The sequence below is a fragment of the Podarcis raffonei genome, chromosome 17 (assembly GCF_027172205.1).
Source record: "Podarcis raffonei isolate rPodRaf1 chromosome 17, rPodRaf1.pri, whole genome shotgun sequence".
In the NCBI taxonomy this organism is placed as follows: domain Eukaryota; kingdom Metazoa; phylum Chordata; class Lepidosauria; order Squamata; family Lacertidae; genus Podarcis; species Podarcis raffonei.
In genome coordinates this window covers 661,166-686,942 of record NC_070618.1, presented here as the reverse complement: position 1 = coordinate 686,942, position 25,777 = coordinate 661,166, and the positions used below count along the sequence as shown (strand labels likewise).

The window sequence follows — 25,777 nt, the reverse complement described above, 5'->3', positions numbered from 1 at the left end:
TGCTTTCATTTTATGGATCGCTGGTCTCGTTAGATAGTAAAATTCATGTTAAATTGCTGTTTTAGGGGTTGTTTTTCAAAGTCTGGAACGGATTAATCCGTTTTGCGTTACTTTCTATGGGAAAACACACCTTGGTTTTGGAATGCTTTGGACTTCCGGAACGGATTAAGTTTGAGAACCAAGGTACCACTGTATCGGATTCTGTCCCTAGTCACTCTAGCTAAAAGGACAGCAAGCTCTTGCCTCCAGCTTCAGGTGTCAGATTGTGAAAAGACTTACCTGGGGTGATGCAGAAATGCTGCCAGTGACTGGGTTATAGATGGATCACCGGGGAGTCAGAATAAGGCAGCCTTTGCCAATGCCCTCTAGATATTTTGAACTGAACTCCAGGTATCCCCAATCAACCCTGAAGGTAGCAGGTTGGAAAAGGCTGGTGGAATGTTCACGCTCATTATGATGAGTGGCGCATGTCTGTTGCTGATACTGATGTATTTTAGGTGCCAGATTAAAACTGGGCATTTGATGGCATTTGGTCCAGCTGATGCAAGGCTTTGTTAGTGCAGCTTTGGGTTGCTGAACAGGTTTCCCTCCTCCCTTGTGGAAGATAATATTTTATGCTAAAATTGTTGTTGTTGTTTAGTCGTTTAGTCGTGTCCGCCTCTTTGTGACCCCCTGGACCAGAGCACGCCAGGCACTTCTGTCTTCCACTGCCTCCCGCAATTTGGTCAAACTCATGCTGGTAGCTTCGAGAACACTGTCCCACCATCTCGTCCTCTGTTGTCCCCTTCTCCTTGCGCCCTCCATCTTTCCCAACATCAGGGTCTTTTCCAGGGAGTCTTCTCTTCTCATGAGGTGGCCAAAGTCTTAGAGCCTCAGCTTCAGGATCTGTCCTTCCAGTGAGCACTCAGGGCTGATTTCCTTCAGAATGGATCGGTTGGATCTTCTTGCAGTCCATGGGACTCTCAAGAGTCTCCTCCAGCACCATAATTCAAAAGCATCAATTCTTTGGTGATCAGCCTTCTTTATGGCCCAGCTTTCACTTCCATACATCAATGCTAAAATTAGATGGTGTTTAAATTAGATGGTGGTTGGGTTATTTTAACAATGTTGTCTTTTCTCAACTGGATTGTAACTCTCCCAGACTGCCCTGAGCTAAGCAACTAATGCATTAAATATCAATACAGTGGAACCTTTGTTCTCGGAAGGGCTTAATTGACGAACACATTGGCTCCCGAACGCCACAAACCCGGAAGTAAGTGTTCCGGTTTGCGAACGTTTTTTGGAAGCCAAACATCCAACGCGGCTTCCGCTTGAGTGCAGGAAGCTCCTGCAGCCAGTCGGAAGCAGCGCCTTGGTTTTCGAATGTTTCGGAAGTCAAACGGACTTCCAGAATGGATTACGCCCGAGAACCAAGGTACCACTGTAGTAACATTTCAGATGGAAAAGTGGGGCATAAATGTTCAGGAAAACCTATGAAAGATAGGGTGGGCCTGTCAGGAACTCGGCCTACACTCGAGTAGGCATGAGCCAAGGGCATGACCACCCAGGACTCCCCTGCTCAGCACCTGAGGGCCCCAGTCCTGCCACTCACCACCTGGCCAGGGCGGGGCCTGATGGGCTCTATAAAGGACTGCTGTTGCTGCGCAGAGAGGGCTCCATTTTGTTTTTTGTTTAAATTGCTGTTATTTTTTACCTATGTCATTTTAAACTGTGCTATTAATGCTGTATTGTTAGTTTTAGATTTTGATTTATGTGGAAATTGTTTCCCATTTGGCTGTGTATTTTTTTGAAGTGGTTTATTTATTGTTTAAAAGGGACGCGGGTGGCGCTGTGGGTTAAACCACAGAGCCTAGGGCTTGCTGATCAGAAGGTCAGCGGTTCGAATCCCCGCGATGGGGTGAGCTCCCATTGCTCGGTCCCTGCTCCTGCCAACCTAGCAGTTCAAAAGCACGTCAAAGTGCAAGTAGATAAATAGGTACCGCTCCGTCGGGAAGGTAAACGGCGTTTCCATGCGCTGCTCTCACTCGCCAGAAGCAGCTTCGTCATGCTGGCCACATGACCCGGAAGCTGTACACCGGCTCCCTTGGCCAATAAAGCGAGATGAGTGCTGCAACCCTCGATTCGGCCACGATTGGACCTAATGGTCAGGGGTCCCTTTACCTTTACCTATTTATTGTTTATGACTTTTGTAATTATGTAAATCTTGTTATGCTGTAAGCTGCCTTGATTATTGTTTTTTTAACTGTAGAAAGGCGGCATACAAATAAAAGATGATGATGAGAGCTTTAAGGTTCACGATGAGGAGTTTGTGCTGGTATTATACTCCATTACCTTACTCAAGTAGTGAGGAGGGGGCGGCGAAGAGAACCTCGAGTACAGCAGCACCTGCATGCCAGCATCTGTTATATATTGCCACAATCCTGAGCGTTACCTCCCTACCACTCCACCCAACAATAGCCTATTGTACGAATGCTACAGCGAACTTGGTAGCAGTGCACAGATTGCTGTCACCGCGTGAAGGCAACACGATGAAGCCTATCCAAGAGCAGCATGAATCATATTTCAGAAAGCAAAACATATGTGTGTGGGGGCTTGGTTCCTGAGAAGAGATTTTTAAAACGGGGCATAAGAACTTGACATTTCCAGACAAAACAGCTTCCTGTGTTATAGAACTAGATTTCCGAGAACCAGCGAAGTATTTTTTTTCTCTTAGTCTCCTTGAAACCCAGCTCAGACATATTCAAGGAAGTCTGACTGCTGGAAACATTTTAATTATTCATTTTTAGATTATAACTTACCCTGCCTGGGCCTTTGGGACACCAGATGCCCAAAAGAAATTAGTTAAAATTAGAATATCAAGACTCATAAATGCAACCAGTCTGTAACAACATGCTTTACTTATCTGCAGACTTAGTCTGCAATTCTATGTGCACTCTATGTTGGGAGTGAACCCCAATAAATTATCTCTCAGTAAACATCTATAGGCTCTTAGGTTATGACCCATGGACACAAACTTGAGAGTAAATCCCATTGGACATGCAGGTTAAAAGAACTGCAACTAACTACTTCCCTAAGGAAGGCAGGACCATTCTGAAAACTCATCTTGGATGGAATTCCATAGTACTGAGTGTCATATAATCCAATCTAAGAGAGGATTGGAAATGTGGAGGAATAAAGGCAGTTGGAAGTAAGATTTGTTTCTTCATGGATCCACATACTGAAGACATTCCTTGTCTAAAACATCCTTGAGACACAGATAGTTTTACCATTCAAAGAACTTCACAATCTACTTCTTACTTCATACCACAATTATGCTTCAGATCTGATCTCATCTGCAATGCAAGAGTTTTAATGCAGTCGCAATGCTAAACCATGGTTTGGTGATCCCTTGGGCTTTTGCGTGTCGTCATCCTCTCCTCACGTGGGGTAGAGGTGGGGTAGACAAGCTATTGTTTCCAATTGCCAGGCCATGGCACCATTAAACAAACAAATAAATAAATAAATCCCCGCCCATCTGGGTGGATTTCCCCACTATACTGCAAATGAGCCAGCCAGCAGCAACAAGGCCACGTTACTTAGCAAGTCTGCATGCAACATGGTATTACAAGAACTCTTCAACAAGTATTATCCCATTAAGCTAAAAAAGAAAAAAGCAAGCTGCTCTAATTTGTTCAGTGGAACATGTTGTTTGTGCCTTTTTATTTTAAGAGGGAATAAAAATTTAGACCATAGTTTAAAGATCATGTGTCTATTACCTATCAAAATTTCCAAAGATTAAATCTTAAGAGAAACTTCACAGACTAACAAAACATAGAGGGTCAGTATACAACGGCTTTACATTTTTAAGAGACCGATAACGTGTACCATTTCAGTAAATTAAAACAGCGTGTGTGGCAGATGGTAAAGTTTTAAAATACACAGTCCTTTTGACCACTCTGCTCTACTATAATGCCAAATAAGAAAAACAATGATTTCTAAAAGCTGCAAATGTTTTTAAAACGTAAAACATTACAAGATCGGCTTTGCTTGTGTAGGCACTGCTGGATATATAAAATAGACTGTTCTGTGCTAAATACTGACACACAACAAAGTTCTGCATAATCATTCAAAATCGAGAAAACCTTTTGGGTTTGTGTCAAATTAAAATATCCCCAGCCCGAGTCTTAACTTAGGCAAAATCACTTTTTGGGGCAGAGTCGAAGAATGTTTTTCATTCAACATGGACTATCCAGCATGGGGGAAAATATGTTTTGACAGTTTTGGCCCTTCTTTAGATTATGACATACAATGGGAAGTATAAGAGCACTTCTGGAAGTAGGGGCTGAACTGAAGGTAATTTACATTTTGAAGTCAAGTCCACTCATTTGAAAATTATAGCACTGCAGGCAAAGTGATTGCATGAAAAGCCAGGAATCCGCCCATGTTAGCAAAGAAATAAAATCACTGACCTGGAAAATAAATTTCAAAAATGACAAGTTTTACAAGACTGTAAAATTCATCATGCTCTTTGAGGCTGTGACAACTTCTTCCTAGTCAGCAATAACCAAAATGTCTACTTGTCTCCAGTGTGCCTCTTTCTCCAAAAAGCTATTTCAACCACTGTGGTGGCTTACTATCCATTAATTAACATGATTGTACATTTGTTCTCTGCAGCTATAGATCGATTTTAGAAATGATAGGATCTATAAGAAAATGGTACATGGGGAACAAAATATATACCCTGCTTGTCTGGGTGTAAGAAATAAAAAATACCCATATATTAAGTATGCAGAGCATTAAGTACGTTACAAGCAGATCATATGCAGTTCTGAAGCAACCATCTTTAGATATTATTTTCAGAGGAGATGCTATCACTGACTCAGAATCTAGGAAACTCAGTACAATGCCTTCTACAACCCCCTTTCAGGACAGAAAAACAAGCAACCAAAAGGGCCTTCCTATGTCCCAGATCAAAAGCAAACAATTATTAAGCACATGGAAATGAATGGATCTGGAAACTTTCAGTCAAAGTGTAGCTCTGCACACAAATACGTGAGGAAGGGAATCCAGATTGCCCAGCAAGCTCTCACTCTCTCATACATCTTTGGCTGGCCGCCTCTTTATCTGTCTGATTGCTCATGTGGCATTTTCTGTGTAAATCTAAAGAACAATTGAATTAACTCAGAATGTATGGGAATATAATTCAGTATTTTGCTCTGTTCCAGAATTTCCAGGTGACTATCATCTATAAATGCTGCACACAAGCAGAAGGGAGCTAATCAAACATGTCCTCAAACATCCGCTGGCCCATCGCTATGTACTGGTCTTTCTCCTCCAGAGTCATTTGGGCCACCAGCTCAGGTCGTTGGGTTACTTGACTATAATAAAACGGACGTCCCGCCACCATGACAGTGGGGTCTTCCGTCACCACCTCAAACTCATCATCATCATCTTCCTCTGTCAGCCCATAGAGTGTTGTTGCAGCCGGGGCGACGTGAGGAGGGGAGTCCTCATCCGATTCGCTCGTCTCGCTCTCCGAGTCACTGGCATTGGTGGCAGATAATGGGGCGATGCCTCCCATGGCAGCTACGGAGGCAGAGGGGGTTTTCTTCTCATGGATGAGCAGAGCCTGCATCACCTCCTCATTATTGTCTAGGGCAGCCTGACCCTCTTCCCCTTCCTGTAACATATCTGCGTCTTGACCACCTGCAAGAAAACAAGGGAAGCAATTTTACATGCTACTGCTGCGATACAAAAGGTAAAAGGACCCCTGGACAATTAATTCCAGTCAAAGGCGACTATGGCATTGCAGCGCTCATCTCGCTTTCAGGGAGCAGGCGTTTCTCCACAGACAGCTTTCCGGGTCATGTGGCCAGCAGGTCTAATCCACTTCTGGTGCAACAGGACACCGTGACAGAAACCAGAGCAAACAAACACCGTTTACCTTCCCACCACAACGGTACCTATCTATCTACTTGCACTGGCAAACTTTCGAACTGCTAGGTTGGCAGGAGCTGGGACAGAGCAATGGGAGCTCACCCTGTTGTGGGGATTTTTGATCAGCAAGCCCAAGAGGCTCAGGTGTGATTTTTGGCATCTGGGCATGCGCAGAAGCAATTTCCGGCGCCGCAGACATGCGCAGACGCGATTTCCGGCATCGCGCTGTGCCAGTCTGGCCCACAGAGGATCTCCGCGGGAGTGATCTGGCCCATGCCCAGTAAGCCTTGCCGACCCCTGCTATAAACTGAGCAAAGTGGTGTACCTTTTCTTGCACTATATAATTTCAAAGGTGGGAGTGGGAGGATGAATATCTGAATATTTTTCTATGAGAAATTTCTCTATATAGAAAAAACAACATGGCAGGGAAGAGGTATCTTCAGTCCTCTTTCCATTCCCAGTGAGGAAATGTGGTAAACCTGTGAAACTGGGGGTGGATTAAACCCCACAGAGGTGTGGTTACACTAAGAAGTGCAATGCCACAACCAACATTTTGGTTTCTAAGGTAAGCTGGTATAATGCAGCTAAGAGATTGCATTGAAAATCAGGAAAACCGTGCCTTGAATCTCACCTTGATCACGAATCTGTCAGCCTTATGCAACCCAGTTGCTCAGTCTGACCCCACATCCAATGAGAAATAGAGGGATCACAGTACCAGGCTACTTTAAATGGTTGTAGTGAGAATTACAGTAAGATAATGTGCATAAATTGCTTCCAAGCTTTCTGAAAGCATCCTGTCAATTTTAAGTCCTACAGATGTCCCACAAGACATTGTTAGTTTTGCTGCAACGAACTAAGCCTTCTGGAACTCGGTCTTCCGAAAATCTTTAGTTCTAAAAATCAACCTGGGGCAGAGCATCTGTCACTGAGACTTCAGTGTTAGAAAACAAACAGTGTAAATCAGGCATAGGCAAACTCGGCCCTCCAGATGTTTTGGGATACAACTCCCATCATCCCTCGCTAACAGGACCAGTGGTCAGGGATGATGGGAGTTGTAGCCCAAAACATCTGGAGGGTCGTTTGCCTATGCCTGGTGTAAATGTTCCAAGGAGCATAAACTAATCACACTTTTTACACATGTCTGAGAAGGCAACTACTTTACCAGGAGTAAGCACTAAGACAGTGTGTCCGCATGTGCACAAATATGTAGAGCACACACTTCCCCATTCTGAATTACGCACTTTCACTTCTTTATTTCTCCCAGATCTGTTTAAATTTCAAATATTTATATATTGTTTAATACTCAGAATTTCTACGTGTACATTAAAATGCCTGCTGAAATAAGGAAGTATTTGTTACGTGCCTGCAGTTCAGTAAGGAGTTTGCTTATCCAGTGGCGTAGCATGGGGGGTGCCAGGGGTGCCGGCCGCACCGGGCGCAACATCTGGGGGGGCGCGAGTCCAGAGGGAAGGGACAAGTTCCTTCCTCCGCCGGGCTCCCCGCCGCCACCGCCAGCCTTGCGCCCTAGCGCGCACGCGCCCCCCGCCGCTGCTGCTGCGCTCCACTCACTGCTCGCAGGAGCAGCCGCTGCAGCAGCGCCGACGCCGCCACCGACGCCTGGCCGGGCACGGGCAGCCTCCGCACCCCGACGCTGCCGCCATCCCCTCGGCCCAGCCACAGGCGGCGGCTGCTTCTGCTGACTGGGAGGGAGGAGAGCTCCGAGGGGCCTCGCCGCGCCCTGCGCTCCCCAAAACCCTCTGAGAGGAAGCCGGCGGGCGGGCGAGGGTCTCCCGGCGGAAGGGGGCGCCGCTGGCTCCGGCTCTCAGCGCAAGTCTCAGCCGCGGGGGGGGGGGGGCGAGGACGGAGCGCGGCTGGAAGCCCCCGGACCCGGCCAGGAGGAGGAGAGGTGCTCGCCAAGCCCAGATCTGGAGCGCCTTGGAGCGCGGGCTCCACCTACAGCCCAAGGAGAGGAGGGGGCGGGGAGGCGCCTGAGGGGAGGGGGCTTCGGCTGCCTCGGCCAGCGGGGGCTCCGCAAATAATAAATTTAATAAATTCCTGCTGAGCCTTTGGGGGGGGGGTCCTTGGCTCCTTCGCTCGCCCCCAGCCCCAGTGGCGTAGCGTGGGGGGGTGCAGGGGGGGCCAGGCGCAACATCTGGGGGGGCGTGCTCACACTCGAGTGCTAAAATCCAAGGGTTAGGGACGCAAATTACTTGCCTTGCCCCGGGTGCTGACAACCCACGCTACGCCACTGTGCTTATCTAATCTCAATTGAGAGGAAGCTCCACAGGCTTGGGCCCACAACACTGAAGGCACAGCTTCTAGTAGTTTTGAACCATTCAGCTTATTTCTCCAAAGATCTCCATGAATGGGCAGGGGCATAAGGGATCAGGCGCTCCTTAAGATATCATGAACCCAAGTTGCTAAGGACCTTGGAAATTAATACGAGAGCATTAAACCCGCCTCAATAACATGGGCAGCCAGTGCAAGCTTTTAAGCTGTGAGGTTATGTACTGGCGTTGCTTACTCAGAGAGACAATGCCCCTGTAATTCTGGACAAATAGAAACAATAGAGCATGTGCTTCTCCAGTGCCTATGTTATACAGACATTCGTATTAGCCTCATCTCCCCACTACTCCATAAGTATCCAGGGCTCACAGGACAATTCTATACCTCACTGCTGCTTTTAGTTACCAACCCTGCTATAACATGCAATGTTGCCAGGTTCTGCACAGCAGCGTTCAAAATTTGTCGGATGATGACCAGTACCACAAACTAGATTTAATGAACACTCATATCAGAGTGCTTTGTAAATTGGTAGTCATAACGTTTTATGCTCTTTCACATTTGTTTAATGCTCCTAAGCCTTCTTTTAGACTCTTTTAGTTTCTGTTAGATTCCTATACAGTGGTACCTCAGGTTACATACGCTTCAGGTTACAGACTCCACTAACCCAGAAATAGTACCTCGGGTTAAGAACTTTGCTTCAGGATAAGAACAGAAATTGTGTGGCGGCAGCAGGAGGCCCCATTAGCTAAAGTGGTGCTTCAGGTTAAGAACAGTTTCAGGTTAAGTACAGACCTCTGGAATGAATTAAGTACTTGACCCAAGGTACCACTGTAGTCTTTTATATATACCTTCTGATTTTAATAATTTTAGCTTAACTAAAACGTTTTACAGATTTTAAATGAGCGGACCCCACCCTCCTTATGCTGGTCTATGACCGTAATAAAGATTTGATGGATAGGACTGACATGCACTGGCGAGGGTCTGTTCCCATCAAGAGTCTAAGTGCAGCATCTTGCACCAGGTGGAGCTTCCAAGATGCACAAGGGGAGTCCCATATAACGGGCGTTGCAGTAATCAAGTACTGAGGTTACCTGTTCATGAATCACTGCCTTTTAGCTTTCTTACCTTCTTTCACTTCATCAGGATCGTAAGCCCCTTGCACTGTGCTCTCACGCAGCCAAACCGGTCTCTCTCTAGGGGGCTTCCCTTCATTAGCTGGCTGGTGCAGATCCTCTTGGTCCTCCATGCTGATGATGACATTCTGGGTATACAAGTCCTCATAAGAGGGTCCCTTGGTAGACCAGGCTTCCCTGTGCTGCCCACTTGATAGACTGCTGTTTGCCAAAGCACCGGCAGCCCGCTCCTTGCTGTAGACAATAATAAAACACAGGTTAAAACAAAAGGTAAGGGACCCCTGGACAGTTATGTCCCGTCAAAGGCGACTATGGGGTTGCAGTGCTCATCTCGCTTTCAGGCCGAGGGAGTCAGTGTTTGTCCACAGACAGCTTTCCAGGTCATGTAGCCAGCATGATTAAACAGCTTCTGGCCCAACGGGACACCGTGACAGAAGCCAGAGTGCACAGAAACACTGTTTACCTTCCCGCCACAGTGGTACCTATTTATCTACTTGCACGGGCATGCTTTTGAACTGCTAGGTTGGCAGGAGCTGGGACGCCCCGTCGTGGGGATTCGAACCGCTGACCTTCTGATCGGCAAGCCCAAGAGGCTCAGTGGTTTAGACCACAGCGCCATCCGCATCCCAGTCCATAAAACACAGCACTTTGCTAACACAGGTATTTTCACTCATTTAAATAAATTGACCTGTTAAATCACACTTACAGCATTCTACATTGTAGATCTACGAGGAAAAAATTGTGGCTCTGTTATTAGAAGGTGTGATTATAGTTGAAATCTGCTCTGATGTGGATGGCTTGTTTCATAAGAGTTCTGCATTGTGATTTTGGTGTTACTAGATTTGTGGCTCACAGAACATTGCTTTGTGGGGTGGATCAATGAATGTAATCAAATAAATAGAATGATCCCATAAACCATGCAGATTTCGCAGCAGTGTCATTATCTCAGGAATTTCTGGAAATTTCAACTGGGGGATATAAGTATCACTATATGTTTATTAATGTTGGATTATGAAGAGGAGCGCCACCATATAAAGACAGATAATGGAACCGTTAGGGATAGGCATATATTGTCTAAATAAAAGTATGTTCTAAACACACACAGCAGAGAGAGGTGGAAGAGTTATGAGGTGATATAACAGACAGTATCACTTCAGACTATAGGTGAAGGATTCCTGTATGTTAAACTAATTTACCTCCGAGTATAAATTGGTACAGCCAAGGAGCAGTCTGGGCTAGTACCTCTCTTCTGATGTATTTGGGTTTTGTTTCTTAAACCTTCGGGCAGTTTGGGGTTTGTTACATGTGCATGGGTGGGACATTAGGCCTGGTACAATCCATTTTATAACCTCAGGCTTCTATCACCTAGTCTGGTGTCATGTGTAGGGATAAACCCTAATTTAATATATCAGCAATGTAATCTGTAACAAGTGGATAGTATCATCTTTGCCTGGCGTGCTCTGGTCCATGGGGTCACAAAGAATCAGACACGACTAAACGACTAAACAACAACAACAACATATTTGCAGTTATTATATATAAATGAAATGGGCATAAGCGTCTTGAGAAAAATTGTAACTTTAGAAGACGAATGGTTAGCACCTCTTCTTGGAACAAGTTATTGGATTATGGACACCTTTATATCAGTGGTATTGTTAAAGCAAGTGTTATGTTTTTGTTGTTCTTTTTTCCTGAAGAGTCTTAGTTTCAAACACTTAGGGCAGGGTGACTAAGCTTCAGTTCAGGGGCCTGATCCAGCCACCCCGCTCCCAGCATATTCTTCTCACTCCCCAAGGCCTCACCAACATGGGTGGTGGAAACAGAAATAACAAATAAGGTAGACAGAACTGGGGTGGGTGGAGTTTAGCAGCGTAAGGGGAATGGGAATTCTCCACTCCTTGGTCCCCAGACTGATGAACAGAGAGGAAGCAATCTGCTGATCAGCTGAGAACGGTGAGGGTCGTGTGCAACGTATTGTGGGTGTGAGGAGGCCATACTTTCCCCTGGAGGGTTGGTGAAGGGTAAATGCTGCTAAAAAAAAAGGTTAGCCACCCTAAATTAAGGCTTCGCTTAAAAAATTAGCTACCCATAGGAATTTGACTGTTGTGGTCTCACTGTAGGATCTTAAGTAATCCCAGTGTCATAACAGACAAAGTGATTGGGAATACATATTGCTAAGCACCTAATCCTTACGTGCCACACTACAGAGTTCTACTTCTTCAGTGGTCTGTCTCCTTTCCCCTTAGCTGTAGACTAAATGCATCCTGATTCTTCACACAACAGGTTGTGCAAAGGAAGACTGGACCACATGAGCACTCCTAACGTATCCAACACCAAAAGGATGTTTGAATATCAACACCCCAGTACCAGGTGCAGAAGGTTCAGCACTCCAAGCCCACCTCTGTTTCAGCGCGAGAATCTCCATAGGCTCAGGTTCAAGTAATTCGTAGGCTAGGTTAACATCCTCAGTCTCACGGAGGAGAGCATAGATAGGTTCTATCTGTTCGTTAAACCGCGCCACAAGCGTCCGTGCGTCCTTTTTGGGCATTGCCGATTCATCTTCCTCCACTTCAGTCTCACAAAAGGTGCAGCGAAAAAGTCCTAAGAAGAGAAGCTGCTATGAAGTAAGAGAGATACAACTAAGTAGCATTTTAAGTAGAATAATTTATTATTAAAAAGATTTCCCTCAGAATACCAAAAGGAAAAAGCACAATGATATTGGAATGATAATAATAATAATAATAATAATAATAATAATAATAATAATAATAATTTTTATTTATGCCCCGCCCTCCCCAGCCAAGGCCGGGCTCAGGGCGGCTAACAAGCAATAATAAAAACAAGTTGAATGATTACAACTTAAAAACAAAATCAAAATACAACATTAAAATAATGAAACGTTAAAATGTAGACTCATCGCAGGAGGAGAAGGAAAAGAAAAAAGAAAGAGAGGGAGGGAATCAAATTGGCTCCAAGCCAAAGGCCAGGCGGAACAACTCTGTCTTACAGGCCCTGCGGAAAGAAATCAGATCCTGCAGGGCCCTGGTCTCATGAGGCTGAGCGTTCCACCAAGATGCATTTAAGACTTAATTCCAGAAGGCTTTTTCATCTCCTTCAGCCAGACATAGGCAGCATGAAGCCTGTAAGATGCTTCTGTGCTTCCGAGCCACAAATCCCCACCACCAGGGTAATATCTGTTAAGATGGATCAATCACATGGACTAACCAGGTTAGGTGGCTTGTCCCCACATTAGCTTCAACCTGCTCAGGTAAGGCACCAAATAATTTGTTCAACCCAGTTGGGTTGCTTATGAACTGAATGCTTGTACCTTACCTGTCATGGGATCAAACAGCTGGTTTGCCTCTAAATCTGTGAAGGTGCTAAAGCAAATCGGGCATCTGAAGGAGGCTCGGTTGGTGGAATCTCTTTCATCCGTCTCAATCCTCCTCCTCATGTGGTCTAGTTTATACTTCACAACATTGACCAGCAGGCGGTAGTTGATGAAATAGAAGTTGTGCCGGGTGGTCTTGCCATCTGAGGCTGTCTCCACTCTCATCCTGCATTTGATGAACTTGTCCCCTTTCAGAGTGTTGAGAACAGCTCGGAGCTGCTTCCGATCAAACTTCAGCAATTCCAACATGTCCTCCTCTTTCACACATGGATTCCGAATCAGAATGTCCAGGGCCAAAGAATGTTCAGTGCCATAGAAGCCACGTACTACATACTTGGCAAGGCGCTTCAGAGCAGCTGGGACTTCCGTGAGAACATCTGGGTCTGTCATATCAAGTCTGCAAACAGAAGGAAATTATAAAAACAAGCTCCACGGCCCAATAATTTTGATTACCACAACTATGTGTTCCCCTTACCAATTAGCAACAGTATTGCTACTGTCATTGCACTGGGTTTACCATAAAATGGTAGATACACACCACCAGTCAACACAGATGGGTTTTAAATCCGTACCAAGAAATGAAATCTCAAAAACAATTATACTACCTTTAATGGGGCCAGTGTTTTTGAATTATGCTTCTTTGTGCTGGATGCTCAAGAATATTCCACCCACCAAAGATAAAGTTAGGTGCAATTTTGCCTTATCTGCAGAAATTTTTGATTTTAAGATGAAAAGGCAGAAATATCTGCAGGCTTACAATGCAACTCTGCAGTTGTCTTCTCAGCCCAACTGAGTTCAATGGGACTTCCTCCTAGGTAAGCAGCCTTAATTTGGCTATGCGATCAAATTAAGTTGAAATTGCCTTTTAGTACAAAGTAGTGCCAGCAATGCCCAATTATCTAAATAAGCAACAGCCTATTATTTACATCTATTCAACCTTTTGCCAGACACATCGTTCAAGTTAATCTTGTTTTACTGGCTTTGTGGGCAGATGGAGTTATCTACATATATTCAAGGCTATGTTACTCCATCACTTATTTCTAGTTTGGAGTCCTGTTTTCTACTTCTCAACCCTTCCTTAACCACTCCTCCCATCCAGATCTTTCAATCTTGTAGAAAAAGATGAATAACATGTAATATGAATCTCATCTGTCTCTCTGTATTTCCTGCCTCCATACTTGAGAACAAAGTTGATCTATTTATTTTTTTTACCATAAGCTACATCTCCTCATTACTCAGCTGAACCAAGTTTTTCCAGTCATACCCACCTCTTCTAGCTACACTGCCTTTCCTGCTTGTTATTCAATTCTCTTTGATCCTCTTCAATCTAGTTTTCATTAGAAGTGCTCTCACTATGGTATTCATGGATCTTCTCCTGGACAAATCATCATCTTCTCTGCCCTTTTACCAAACTTCCAGGGGATTGTTGATCATACCACACTCCTCTGGCTTTCAAACCATCTTCTTCTGATTTTCTTTCGATAAATCTTCATCTTTTCCCCATTCCCCTCATATAGTGCCTAATAAAGTATAAAGTTCAACAAGTTTATACTCGGGCTTTCTATTTTCTATGGGCTTACTCATCAGTTGCGGGATGGGCGAATCCCTCTGTTTCTACTTGAACAGGCACAAAATTAGATACAGTGGTACCTCGGGTTAAGTACTTAATTCATTCTGAAGGTCTGTTCTTAACCTGAAACTGTTCTTAACCTGAAGCACCACTTTAGCTAATGGGGCCTCCTGCTGCTGCTGCGCCGCCGGAGCCCGATTTCTGTTCTCATCCTGAAGCAAAGTTCTTAACCTGAAGCACCATTTCTGGGTTAGCGGAGTCTGTAACCTGAAGCATCTGTAACCCGAGGTACCACTGTACGGGAATCTGATATAATTTTTATTATTTACTTCTACTGCATACTCTTCACTATTTCTCCACCTTTCATTTGAGATTTTAAATTTCATGTGGAGAAAGCAGAAAACCTCACCCAAAAGACTGGCAACTGTTTAGGGAAGTTTTTAATGTTTGAAGTTTTGTCGTGTTTCTGGTCTTCTGTTGAGAGCCGCCCGGGGTTGATAGGAAGGCCTGGGAAAAACCGGGAAAATTGGGTGGAAAGCCAGCCCCCCCGTTCCCCCCCAGAAAAATCCTGGTCCCCCCCATTTTCCCGGGTTTCCCCCAGGCCTCCCCATCTCTTGTCCGGCTAAGGTACCAAGGGGTGTTCCCGCTGCTAAGGGCAACCCGGAGGCTGAGGGGGCAGAATGGGTGTGTGGGACGTCATAAGCCTGCGCCGGGGTGGTGGGGGGGGAAGGCTTGCGGGGATTCGGCGTCTCCCCCCCCACTCCGAGGGCCGCTTCGACTGACCTGCGAGGAGCCCCGGAGAAGCCAGTCTCTTCGTTGTTGTCGCCGCCGCCGCCGCCAGGCCGCACCAAGTGGGCAAGCGAGGCCGTCGCCGGCGCAGACGCGTCACTGCCGCGCGACGCCGGCGAAAGGTAAGGCAACGGTCAAGTCTCGCGGAGCCGCCCGCCTCGCCCGCCTCCGAGAGCCAATGAGGAGCGCGAAAGCTGGGTGGGGTGGGGCGAGCGGCGCAGCTGCCAGCCAATAGGGAGAAAGAGACCAACTGCGACGGGCTTTCCTAGCTCGGAGAACGTAACTGACAGCGGGAGGCGGGAGCTGCTATTGGCTGGCGGGCGCGTCACTCACTCCGAGAAGGGAGATGGCTGCTTTGGAGAGGGTGAAGGTGCTGGTCTTGGGGGATTCAGGTGAGCGGGGGGGGGGGGCAGGTGAGGCAGGTGAGGTCCAGGCAGGAGGAAGGAGGAGGAGAGGGAAGGAAAAGCCGCCGAGGGGAAGGGGAAGGGACTTGCCAACACTCTGGGTGTAGATAATAATAATAGTAATAATGCATAATACAGTGGGACCTCGGGTTACAGGCGCTTCAGGTTACAGACTCCGCTAACCCAGTAATAGTGCTTCAGGTTAAGAACTTTGCTTCAGGATGACAACAGAAATCGTGCTCCGGTGGCGCAGCAGCAGCAGGAGGCCCCATTAGCTAAAGTAGTGCTTCAGGTTAAGAACAGTTTCAGGTTAAGAACGGAGCTCCGGAACGAATTAAGTACTTAACCCGAGGTACCACTGTATATAATAATAAGAGTAATAATTCATAATAATATAGATGTAATGGGTGTTAGGGACGCGGGTGGCGCTGTGGGTTAAACCACAGAGCCTAGGACTTGCCGATCAGAAGGTCGGTGGTTCAAATCCCCTCCTGTTGTTCAGTCCCTGCTCCTGCCAACCTAGCAGTTCAAAAGCACGTCAAAGTGCAAGTAGATCAATAGGTACTGCTCCGGCGGGAAGGTAAATGGCGTTTCCGTGCGCTGCTCTGGTTCGCCAGAAGCGGCTTGGTCATGCTGGCCACATGACCCAGAAGCTGTACGCCGGCTCCCTCGGCCAATAAAGCGAGATGAGCACTACAACCCCAGAGTCAGCCACGACTGGACTAATGGTCAGGGGTCCCTTTACCTTTAATGGGTGTTAGGGAGAGGGGTAGTACCTCTGGTGGGGGACACATCACCCTCCTTTGGTCCTCACTAGAGATGGGAAGGCCTGGGAAAGAACCGGGGAAATATGGGAATAAACCAGGTTTTTTTCCCAAAGCCATTTTTTTTCCATTTTGAAAAAACCTTGCTTTCTCCCCAATTTTTCCAGTGCCCCCCCCCCCGCAGGCCTTCCCATCTCTAGTCCTCACCCTGCAGGTAAAAGGTATGAAAGGTACAGGACACCTAGAGACCCAGGGCTGGGGAAGGCTGCTCTAAGGGCTATCCTACTAGGAGTTTCAAAATCTACTTGTTCCTCCTTAATTTAAACTACACAGAAAATTTACAAGAAAGGCAGTGATGATTCACTTACTATGAAGGCTTAGTTTGCAGTTGCCTTTTTTGCAGGTGTGGGGAAGTCATCGCTTGTTCACCTCTTATGTCACAATCAGATGTTGGGAAACCCGTCTTGGACTGTAGGCTGCTCCGTTGATGTCCGAGTAGGTGGAATTATAAATTTCTATTGTTTGGTGGTATTTCACTTCAAAGACGAGGGAAATTCTGAAGGCTTATTGACAAAGTAGAAACATACGATCAGGTTGCAAAGGGAATTGTAAGACAATAGGCTATTGCAGTAGGGAGCACGAAATCTTAGTTCTGAAGCAGGCAAACATTAGTAGGTTGATCTGTTTTCAATCCAGCCTCTGGTGTAGATAAAGTAATGCAGATTTGTAAATAAGCCCACAAAAGTTACGGGAGCACCATTTTTTTCTAAACTGCTGAAAAGCTCTTCTTTGCCAGCCTGGTCACATGTTTGCAAGGAATTCCTGGTCACCTATGGATACCAGCCAGGCAATTTGTTAAACAGAAGGCTGAGGTAACGTTACCCAGTTGGTGTGGCCTTGCAGCAGCTTTTGATACATCAAATCACCAAATTTTGGCAGACCACATGCTTGCCCTTGCAGGAGGTTGAACAGCCCTGAGCAGATCAACTTGCCTTTGACAGACTGACCTGGCTGTATTCATAGAAGTGGTTGGGGAATAGTTTGTTCTCCTCTGTGCTATTCCCTCCATGATGTGTTCCCTCACATATTTTGTCTAATACAGTGGTTCCCAATTAGCTAAATACTTTGGGTCCCGTGTTTTTTAACAGCCAAGCCATAGACCCCCTACTTTTGAAAAGTTTGAGATCTCTGTGGTAGTTTTGTTAGGAGAATGGTGCCATGGACCCTCTCAGTGGGGGGTTACAAGGACCACCACTGGACCATTAATGAAGACATCTGGATGACTAGGAATGGGATGAAATATACTGATAACTTGCAGCTTTTTCAACTGATCCTATAGTAGTTCCTCGCTTATGTCCTCTAGAAATGTTAGAAGAAGCAACCATGGGAGCAAGCACATGATCTATGGATTGAGTGCCTCCTTCCCCTCAAATGATTTTTTTTAAGGATTAGAAAAAGTCATGGGGGTGCCTATCAACAGCTATTTGACAGGAAATTTAAATGGAATTTACATGTGAAGCGTCAGTTTGCATCTTGGTACCAAATGCTGGAGCCAAAAGAGAGGACAGCTGTCATCGTCATGCCCCTGGTTCTTGAGCTTTTGGTAGCTAGCTGCTAGTGGAAGCTGAATGTCAGACCAGATGGATTTTGATCCAGCATGTCAGTTCTCATGCTCTTAAACCCCTCTCCAAAACCCACCCTTTTCATGAAGGCCTTTGGAGGAGCAGCAAAGTGCTATGCATGCTAATGGCCCTATATAAAGTAGTTGTTAGGATAATATGAAAACGAATCTTATATTTATTTTTATGGACAAAACCATTCCAAAAGGCACAACAATACATTGATGGTTTGTAACCAAACCATATGCCTTCAAGTAGAAATCTGTATTTCCTTGTTCTACATACATGGCACTCTTGGTTTTTCATTTTCAGATTCATGACTACAAAGAAGGAACCCCAGAAGAGAAGACTTATTATATTGAATTATGGGATGTTGGTGGTTCAGTGGGCAGTGCCAGTAGTGTAAAAAGCACACGTGTTGTGTTCTACAACTCAGTTAACGGTAATGTATGCAGGTTTTAAGATCTGTTTCCTATTACTTTCATTCTATGAGAACACCTGTTAACTTGGTTCATGCAGAACCTATTCCAGAAGTACTGCAAGGGAGAGTTTCTGATATCACAGCAGGGTTCTTTACTTGGCTGAATTTAGATAAGAAATTTTTTTACTTTTGTAGATACCATATACATGTACATTCTGGCAAATCTGCTTAAAATTGCTTTCTGAAATCATTTTCTGGGTGTAAAGGTATTCGTGGTGCCTGTTTGTAACCCGGCAGACACAAGCTTGCAAACAGATTAAATTTGTGGCAACCCTCTGCCACAGTGCCTATAACGCCACACATACTGAGAGACTGGGGACTAAAAGCACAAGGCCCTTTGGAGCTCTGGTCCTTTTATAATTTGTGTTCATGGAGTTGTATGGTTGGAAAGAACGAAATGTGCAACACCAACTCTGAAGGAGAAGAACACTTATAAGGATATATTAAATAGTTAACATGTAGTCTTTCCTGTTTAGGGACTAGAGTCCTCAACATGTGTAGCAATGTTCTATTGAAACTATCTGGCTGGGGATGGAAAGGGGTGCTATAAGATTTATCTCCATAAGTTGCAACATCTCTTAAATAAAATGACTTTCAAAATTCCTGCATTGATCAATAATAATAATAATAATAATAATAATAATAATCATAATAATATCTTTATTGTCATTGCCCGCTCTCGGGGACAACGAAATTACTTGACTGCTCCATAAAACACTAATTAAACAATACAGTATAGTACAGCAAGGAAGATTAGATGACTTTCAAAGTCCAGGCTTCCCATTCAGGGCCGAGATCGCTCTGGAGAAGAAGCTGTTCTTAAGACAGCTCGTTCTTGTCTTCATCGTCCTGTATCTCCATCCCGACGGCAGGAGCTCGAAGAGACAGTGACCAGGATGCGATGGATCTTTTACTATGTCCAGTGCCTTCCTATGGCACCTTGTGGCATAAATCTGCTCTAAGGTGGAGAGTGGGCAGCCAACAATGCTCTCTGCTGCCTTAACAACTCTGCACAACCCCATCCTGTCCTGGGTAGTACAGCTTCCGTACCACACACATAAGCCATAAGTGAGCACGCTCTCAATGGCACAGTGATAGAAGGCAAGCAGCAGTTTCTGCGGAAGATGGTTTTTCAAAGGGAATTCTGAGAGGTAGTCCATAATGAATGACGTGAGGGAAGCATGTAACCCCAGTTTTCCTGTAGGAGAGGACTTGGAACAATAGAAAAGAGAATAATCAAGGGCAGTAAATTGGAGATTCCCTTTGATTTCAAAAGCAAATTGCATAGGGTGCTGTACAGGAGACAAAAAGACCCAAACTACCTTGGGTATGTGAAACTAGTTGTGGGGTTCTTTCAGCCTTGCCTTCTGTTCTCACCCTGCAATGTCTTTCAACATAATTTAGACGGTGTTTGGAAGAAGTCATTGTATTGATGAATGGCCTTGTACTTATTTAGGCATAATTTTAGTGCACGACTTAACCAACAAGAAGTCCTCCCAGAACCTGTATCGGTGGTCTTTAGAAGCTCTCAACAGAGATGTGGCTCCATCAGGAGTGCTGGTGACCAACGGGTGAGTGTGCAGAGGACCTGACAATCATGGCAGATGTGATGGAGGGATGAGATAAGTTGAGGGTGTCTCTCCCCTTTTCCAAAATGTGTGTTGAAGAGTATTTCCCAATACTCTTTTACCCTTTTACCAAGTCCACCACATATGAACAAACGTTCTACATCTGCTGCTGCTTCCCTCCCAGTTAATGTTAGTGTATTTAATGACCAGTGGAAAATATCGTTTACTGACACACACATCCTTTTTTTCTTGTGTAGGGACTATGACCGTGAGCAGTTTGCTGATAACCAGATTCCGCTGCTTGTCATAGGGACCAAGCTGGACCAGATCCCAGAAGTGAAACGCAGCGATGTCTTGACCAGAACTGCTTTCCTTGCTGAGGATTTCAGTGCAGAAGAAATTAATCTGGTTGGTATTTTGTACCTTATTTTTGTCAATTTGGATTAAGATTTTATATATATGTATATGAAAAAGGGCATGAATACTTTTTTTCCAAATCAGATTTATTGTGTTTATGCAATCTTCAAATCATTTACGCAAATGTTACAGAGTTAACCAGAATAGTATGCGTTGCATACTTTAAATAATTCAGAGACTTTGCTATTGTTAAAGAATGATAATCAGTCTGCATCTCTGTCAGTTTTAATAGCGGCAGCCTAATTATTCACAGCATTGGTTGCAGCAGGAGGTGGAGGCGAGGAGAGAGGTTCCATTACAGCAACTACATTAGACTGCCAGAAAAACCTAGAGTAGATTTATCCTGTGGGGGAAACACTTTTAGCCTGTTACTGAAAACAAATTTCTGTTAGGCTGTGCTCAGGCACAAGCCTTCGCTGCCGACCCCCAGCATTTTAAAAGCCCCCGGGACAGCGGAGACTTCGCTGCCGCCCACCAGCATTTTAAAATCGCCCCGGGACAGCGGAGAAGTCTCCGCTGTCCCGGGGGCTTTTAAAATGCTGGCGGTCGGCAGCAAAGCCCTCCTGTCCCCGGAGCTTGCGGGGCGGGAGGTGGGCAGAAGGGCTTTTCTTCCCACCGCCAGCCTTCAGAACAGCCTTCTGAAGGCTGGCGGTGGGAAGAAAAGCCCTTGTCCCCCCCCCCAGCCTTCAGAAGAGGTCGGGGGACAGACTGTCCCCGGACCTGGTCTGAAGGCGGTTTCCATAGGAACGCATTGATTGATTTTCAATGCATTCCTATGGGAAACCGTGCTTCACAAGACAAAAAACTCGCAAGAAGAAAAAACTCGCGGAACGAATTAATTTCGTCTTGCAAGGTACCACTGTACACAGTTATGGCTTCAGTTTGAGCCCTAGGGTTGGCGATATTTGGTTTTCAGCATCGTGATATATCACCAGCTAAACATCGTGATATACGATATATCATGATGTCTGCAATAAGGATGGAGCTATGTAGAGGCACTGGCTGGCTTCACGGTTTTCCTCACGTTGTGATTTTTGCATAACACACACACACTATATATATATATATATATATATATATATATATATATATATATCTGTGTGTGTGTGTGTGTGTGTATATATATATGTATATGTATATATATATATGTATGTATATGTATATGTATATATATATATAGCCAGGTCAAACATTTTGAAATCATTATCACAATATGGACTTCAAACCTGTTTTGGACAATATATCGCCCAGCCCTATTGAGCACAGGATTATGTCTTGCAGTTCAGAACTCATGGGCTTGTTAAGAATTGTGGTTTCAATGACTCTCAAGAGAAAGTTACCTGTTGATGTTTTCAGGACTGCACCAACCCGCGCTACCTGGCTGCAGGCTCCTCCAACGCTGTGAAGCTTAGTAGATTCTTTGACAAGGTGAGTCTTTCAGTTAGGTACTGCATATCTATTGCTTTTTCATTTTTGCAGCATAGAAAGTGAGTAACCTGATGTGAATTGCATAGGCCACTGAATTTCCTTTGCAGCTGCTTGAACAGATTCCAGTAACTGAGCAGGCCAGGCTGAGACAACCTGTTGAGGACCTAAAAATTTGTGGTCAGGGAGAGCTGTATTCTGTGAGAGTAGTTCAGGCACACTCGTCAAGTGATAAATAGGCAGATTAACAAGACTGGAGATGAAGAGTTCAGGTAGCGCCAGGAAATAATGCAGGATAAGAGAACAGCAGAGCAGGAACATACAGGAAGTACTTTTCGTAATGCAGAAGAAGGCTACAGGCAAGAAGTCACCCATTTCTGATTCAGCCCATTTCTGGGTTTTAAATGAAGGCTCTGAGATTTTTCTGCCTGTCTGACTATGCAACAGCTGTATATAGAAGGCAATGAGGTGTCATTGAAATTCTACTCAGTATTGATCCAGAGCAGATTCCAATGTATAGTTAGCAGAGTAAAAATTGACAACACATTGCAGGATTCCCAAAGAGGCATTTCATTCAGCTGAGCTTTACTGCTACTGAAGGCAAATGAGCATAGTGGTCACAAATCCCGTACATTCAGGATTGGCACTGTTCATAAGAAATCCAGTTGCAGCAGACTTCACTTAAACTTATTTATGTATGCTACTACTGCGGCCCGTGTTTCATTAGCCCCAAAATGGAAAATGAGCAAGGTCCCAGCCAAAGAAGAATGGCAACTTAAGCTGATGGAATATGTGCAGCTTGCAGGCTTAACATATAGAATAAGAGAACAAGAAGAACATACGTTTATAGAAGATCGGGAAATGTTTATTGAATATATGGGGGGAAATTGTGTACATGTGAAAACGCTGGCAGCATTAAGATAAATTCAACAGTGTAAATAAGTTGGATGGATGCAACAATGGAAGACTGAATGGTTTAGTTTTTGTAAAATATGCAGGGATATGCAAAATGAACTATGGAAAGAGAAGAAGGGAAGTCATTGATATTTTAAGGATGTTAACATTGTAAAACATAAAATTTAATAAAAGTTATATAAAAAAAGAACAGCGCCTCTCACTTTGGGTTGGCTGGACGGCAGTGGTCTTGCCAAAGGAAGCAGGAGCCAGCAGATGGTGGAGGAAGCCCAACTCTCCATTCCCTCGCCAACACCCCGTGGAAGCCAGCTCTCCCCAACCACTGCAAGAAGGCAGGAGTCCTTGAGAATTGTTTCTCCTCTTGGCACAAGCCTCTTGAGGCAGTCTGTTGGCTTACGATGTTGAAGCTCAAAGTTAATACAGGTATCTTGACTTCAACATCAAACCGGATTTTTCTCTACAGTTCTTCCCAGAATGCCCCAGAAAAAATCCAGGGCAGTCTTTTGGAGGGAGAAAAATACCTTCTCATTGAGAAGTCCTTCTACTGCCTGTGTTTAAAAGTCTTTCTCTTTTTTAAGAAAAAAGTACCATGCTCTTTCAGTCTTTGCCATAGATTGTAACCAGCTTCAGGCTGCAATGCGGTGTGAATTTCATTGTGCTCAGCCAGGCTGGGCAATGGCACCATATGGAAACATCCTTATTTAAAGCAATTGGGCTGCCACAAAATCTGTTGTATAAACCAATGCACAACACTCACTCTTCCCTTTTTATTTTTGTTTCAGGTCATAGAGAAGAGGTACTACTTACGAGATGGTAACCAGGTATGTGTGCTCTCTCCTTAACAGTTTAAATTTTGAAAGCTTTGGCAAAGGGGGGAAAATAGGAAGAGATGTCAAAAGGGCAAGCGCTGATGTAATCCAAGTCATTGCAAAACTCACCAATGAGATAAAGCCTCTGCTTTGCTTAATTTTTAATCTCCTCAGCAAAGAGCTGGGAAGGAAAGCAAGTAGCTATGTCTCAAAATGTAGGCAGAAGGTAATGTCTGGCAATGGTAGTTATGTCATCATAGAGTTGCAGTCAAAATTATTCAACCCCCATTGCAAATCAGGGTTATTATCAAAATTTACAGATTTTCAGCTGTTTGCAATGAACACATCAAACAAAAGCAATTGAAATACCTCAACATGATGGATGCTTCAAGCGGTTCTGAAATTGCAAAAGGCAGTATTTTTTTGTTTCTAAAAATTCCCGGGCAATGCCAGGTACTTCTGCTAATGTTGTATAACCAGAGATTTTTCAGCCATTTTGAGTCCACAGCTCCCTTGACCAACTACATTCTTTCTGCGGCACCCCTGGGGGGCTCAGGAGCCCAGTTATGTTCCCCCTCGCCTGCAGCACCAGCAACCCCTCACCCCTTTTGAACACCCTCATTTATGGAGTGTTCCCTCAACCTCCTCTCCCCTCTCCTTGGGAGTCCTCCGGGCAGCCGCTGCTACGGCCTCATGTCTCTGGGTTGCCCTCCCCCCCCCCCCCGCCCCAAGAGAGGAGACTCCCAGAGGCACCATTCGCCTGCAGAGCTGGAAGCCAGGGCTGCTGCAACAAACAACCTTGCAAGTCTATGGGGGGCAGAGATGCAAGAAGGGGTCAGAAGAGGGAGGGAAGGGAAGAGGGGCAGAGGCCATTGTTGCCTGCGGCACCCCTGACCATCATTCATGGGACACTGGTTGAAAAGCACTGGTAAAAACCAATTCTAATGTAAGGTTTTTTGTCTGACAGATTCCCAGCTTCCCAGAGAGGAAAAGATTTGGAGGCGGCTTTGTAAAGAATCTTCACTACGACTGACCATCACTTGCCAACTAGAGACTATGGAAAAAGAACGATAACACCTTTACTGCAACATTCCTGTTACCGCAACGGATACTTTTGCTAACAAAATCAAGTTCTGGAGCACGTAAATCGCCAAGACTGCTCCACTGCAAGTGCTTCTGAACATATGCAGAAGGATGTCTTTCCAGACCTCTGGAAAGAACCCGAGATCTTTTGGACATAGTGCAATGATTTCACTGGATAGGCAACAGCATCGTGGAATATGCTGCCCCATAAAATGGGGTTATATCCAACCAAGTGCTACCCAGAGTAGGCCCACTGAAGTCAATGAACAAGTTAAGTTTATTTATTTCCAAGGGGTCTCCTCTGAGTATGACTTGGTTGAATGCAAACCCATGTTTTTTCTGTGTTCTGAAAGTTTTATGAACCTGTGCTTCCACCCCTAGCAGAATGGTTGTGCTGAGGTGGATTTTAAAAAATAATTTAAGAATCAAAGGCTTATAAGCAACGAAAACATCAGCATTCCAGCTTACTGAACAATACTCTTGCTGATGCTATGGCGTTGATTTCATCCTGTTGCTAAGGGACCCCCTACCCAAAATATCTGAGCTGTAAAGAGTTGTGTAAAAAATAAGCAAGGGAAACGGGAAGAGATTTGGAAAGCCTACATTGAAAATAAATGATGTTGCTAAGCACAATAATAAAAAATTAAAAACCTGGTGGTTATTTTATTGAGTTTTTGCATTTAAGCAAAGAACACTAGATACTCTTATGCACAGGACTCGAATACTTAGAGCAGATGTCTGGGAAGGTTGAGAAATGAGTTGATAATCTGAATGCCCTATTAAATCCAGTCACTGTCCATCAGAAACTCTTTTCAGCCATGACACGCTTTGTGTATCTTTTGCACTGGCAAGTATCCTTGGGTAAACACTCCTCCCCCGGGAGTCGCATGCAGCAAAACTGGGTAGAATTTAACCCATGCTCAGCATGCGCTCACAGGGAGCAGAGGTGAAAGAACCCCTTTTGCAAGGAACTGCTTTTTCTAAATAATTCTTTTCCCTTTTCCTGTGGGAGGCACTATTTCTTTGTTGTGTAGTGATGTAGGTGGAAAAACCCAGGGTCAGCAAAGCACGCAGACGCCATTTTTTCCTGCAGCACTGCACCATGGAGAAGTCCCTATCGGAGCCCATGTCTACATAAAGCAGGTTTCTCCCTCCACACAGCAGGACTTCTTCATCGTGCAGAGATGCAGGGGGAAAAGTCTGCTTG

At 45.0% G+C, this 25,777-nt stretch overlaps 2 protein-coding genes across 5 annotated transcripts; one reads left to right on the top strand and one right to left on the bottom strand.

The window, feature by feature from the left end:
- Positions 1 to 4,203: 4,203 nt before the first annotated feature.
- On the bottom strand, positions 4,204 to 15,197 carry GTF2E1 (general transcription factor IIE subunit 1). 3 transcript variants are annotated; one of them, XM_053370790.1, is made up of 6 exons: positions 15,080 to 15,192; positions 13,995 to 14,246; positions 12,669 to 13,123; positions 11,735 to 11,936; positions 9,328 to 9,569; positions 4,204 to 5,685 (listed from the first exon to the last, which is right to left on the bottom strand). In XM_053370790.1, the coding sequence occupies exons 3-6, from the start codon at positions 13,114 to 13,116 to the stop codon at positions 5,255 to 5,257; spliced, it is 1,323 nt and encodes a 440-aa protein (XP_053226765.1). In that variant the 5' UTR covers positions 13,117 to 13,123; positions 13,995 to 14,246; positions 15,080 to 15,192; the 3' UTR covers positions 4,204 to 5,254. The 3 variants fall into 3 exon arrangements, with proteins under 3 accessions (XP_053226765.1, XP_053226766.1, XP_053226767.1); XM_053370791.1 differs by having other exon boundaries at positions 14,080 to 14,246; XM_053370792.1 differs by lacking the exon at positions 13,995 to 14,246 and having other exon boundaries at positions 15,080 to 15,197.
- A 174-nt stretch (positions 15,198 to 15,371) lies between these two features.
- On the top strand, positions 15,372 to 25,224 carry RABL3 (RAB, member of RAS oncogene family like 3). 2 transcript variants are annotated; one of them, XM_053370947.1, is made up of 8 exons: positions 15,373 to 15,477; positions 16,657 to 16,748; positions 18,185 to 18,314; positions 19,810 to 19,924; positions 20,179 to 20,329; positions 21,695 to 21,766; positions 23,461 to 23,499; positions 24,455 to 25,224. In XM_053370947.1, the coding sequence occupies exons 1-8, from the start codon at positions 15,432 to 15,434 to the stop codon at positions 24,518 to 24,520; spliced, it is 711 nt and encodes a 236-aa protein (XP_053226922.1). In that variant the 5' UTR covers positions 15,373 to 15,431; the 3' UTR covers positions 24,521 to 25,224. The 2 variants fall into 2 exon arrangements, with proteins under 2 accessions (XP_053226923.1, XP_053226922.1); XM_053370948.1 differs by lacking the exons at positions 23,461 to 23,499; positions 24,455 to 25,224 and having other exon boundaries at positions 15,372 to 15,477; positions 21,620 to 21,718.
- The last annotated feature ends 553 nt before the right edge of the window (positions 25,225 to 25,777 follow it).

Excerpts from the sequence above, each read along its gene's own strand:
- GTF2E1 (XM_053370792.1), bottom strand. The coding sequence starts at position 13,116 with ATGACAGACCCAGATGTTCTCACGGAAGTCCCAGCTGCTCTGAAGCGC. Across the intron at positions 9,570-11,734 it reads ATTCTCGCGCTGAAACAGAG|CAAGGAGCGGGCTGCCGGTG; the intron begins GTGGGCTTGGAG and ends TATTGTCTACAG. Across the intron at positions 5,686-9,327 it reads TCCTGATGAAGTGAAAGAAG|GTGGTCAAGACGCAGATATG; the intron begins GTAAGAAAGCTA and ends GTTTTCTTGCAG.
- RABL3 (XM_053370947.1), top strand. The coding sequence starts at position 15,432 with ATGGCTGCTTTGGAGAGGGTGAAGGTGCTGGTCTTGGGGGATTCAG. Across the intron at positions 15,478-16,656 it reads GCTGGTCTTGGGGGATTCAG|GTGTGGGGAAGTCATCGCTT; the intron begins GTGAGCGGGGGG and ends CCTTTTTTGCAG. Across the intron at positions 21,767-23,460 it reads TTAGTAGATTCTTTGACAAG|GTCATAGAGAAGAGGTACTA; the intron begins GTGAGTCTTTCA and ends TTTTTGTTTCAG.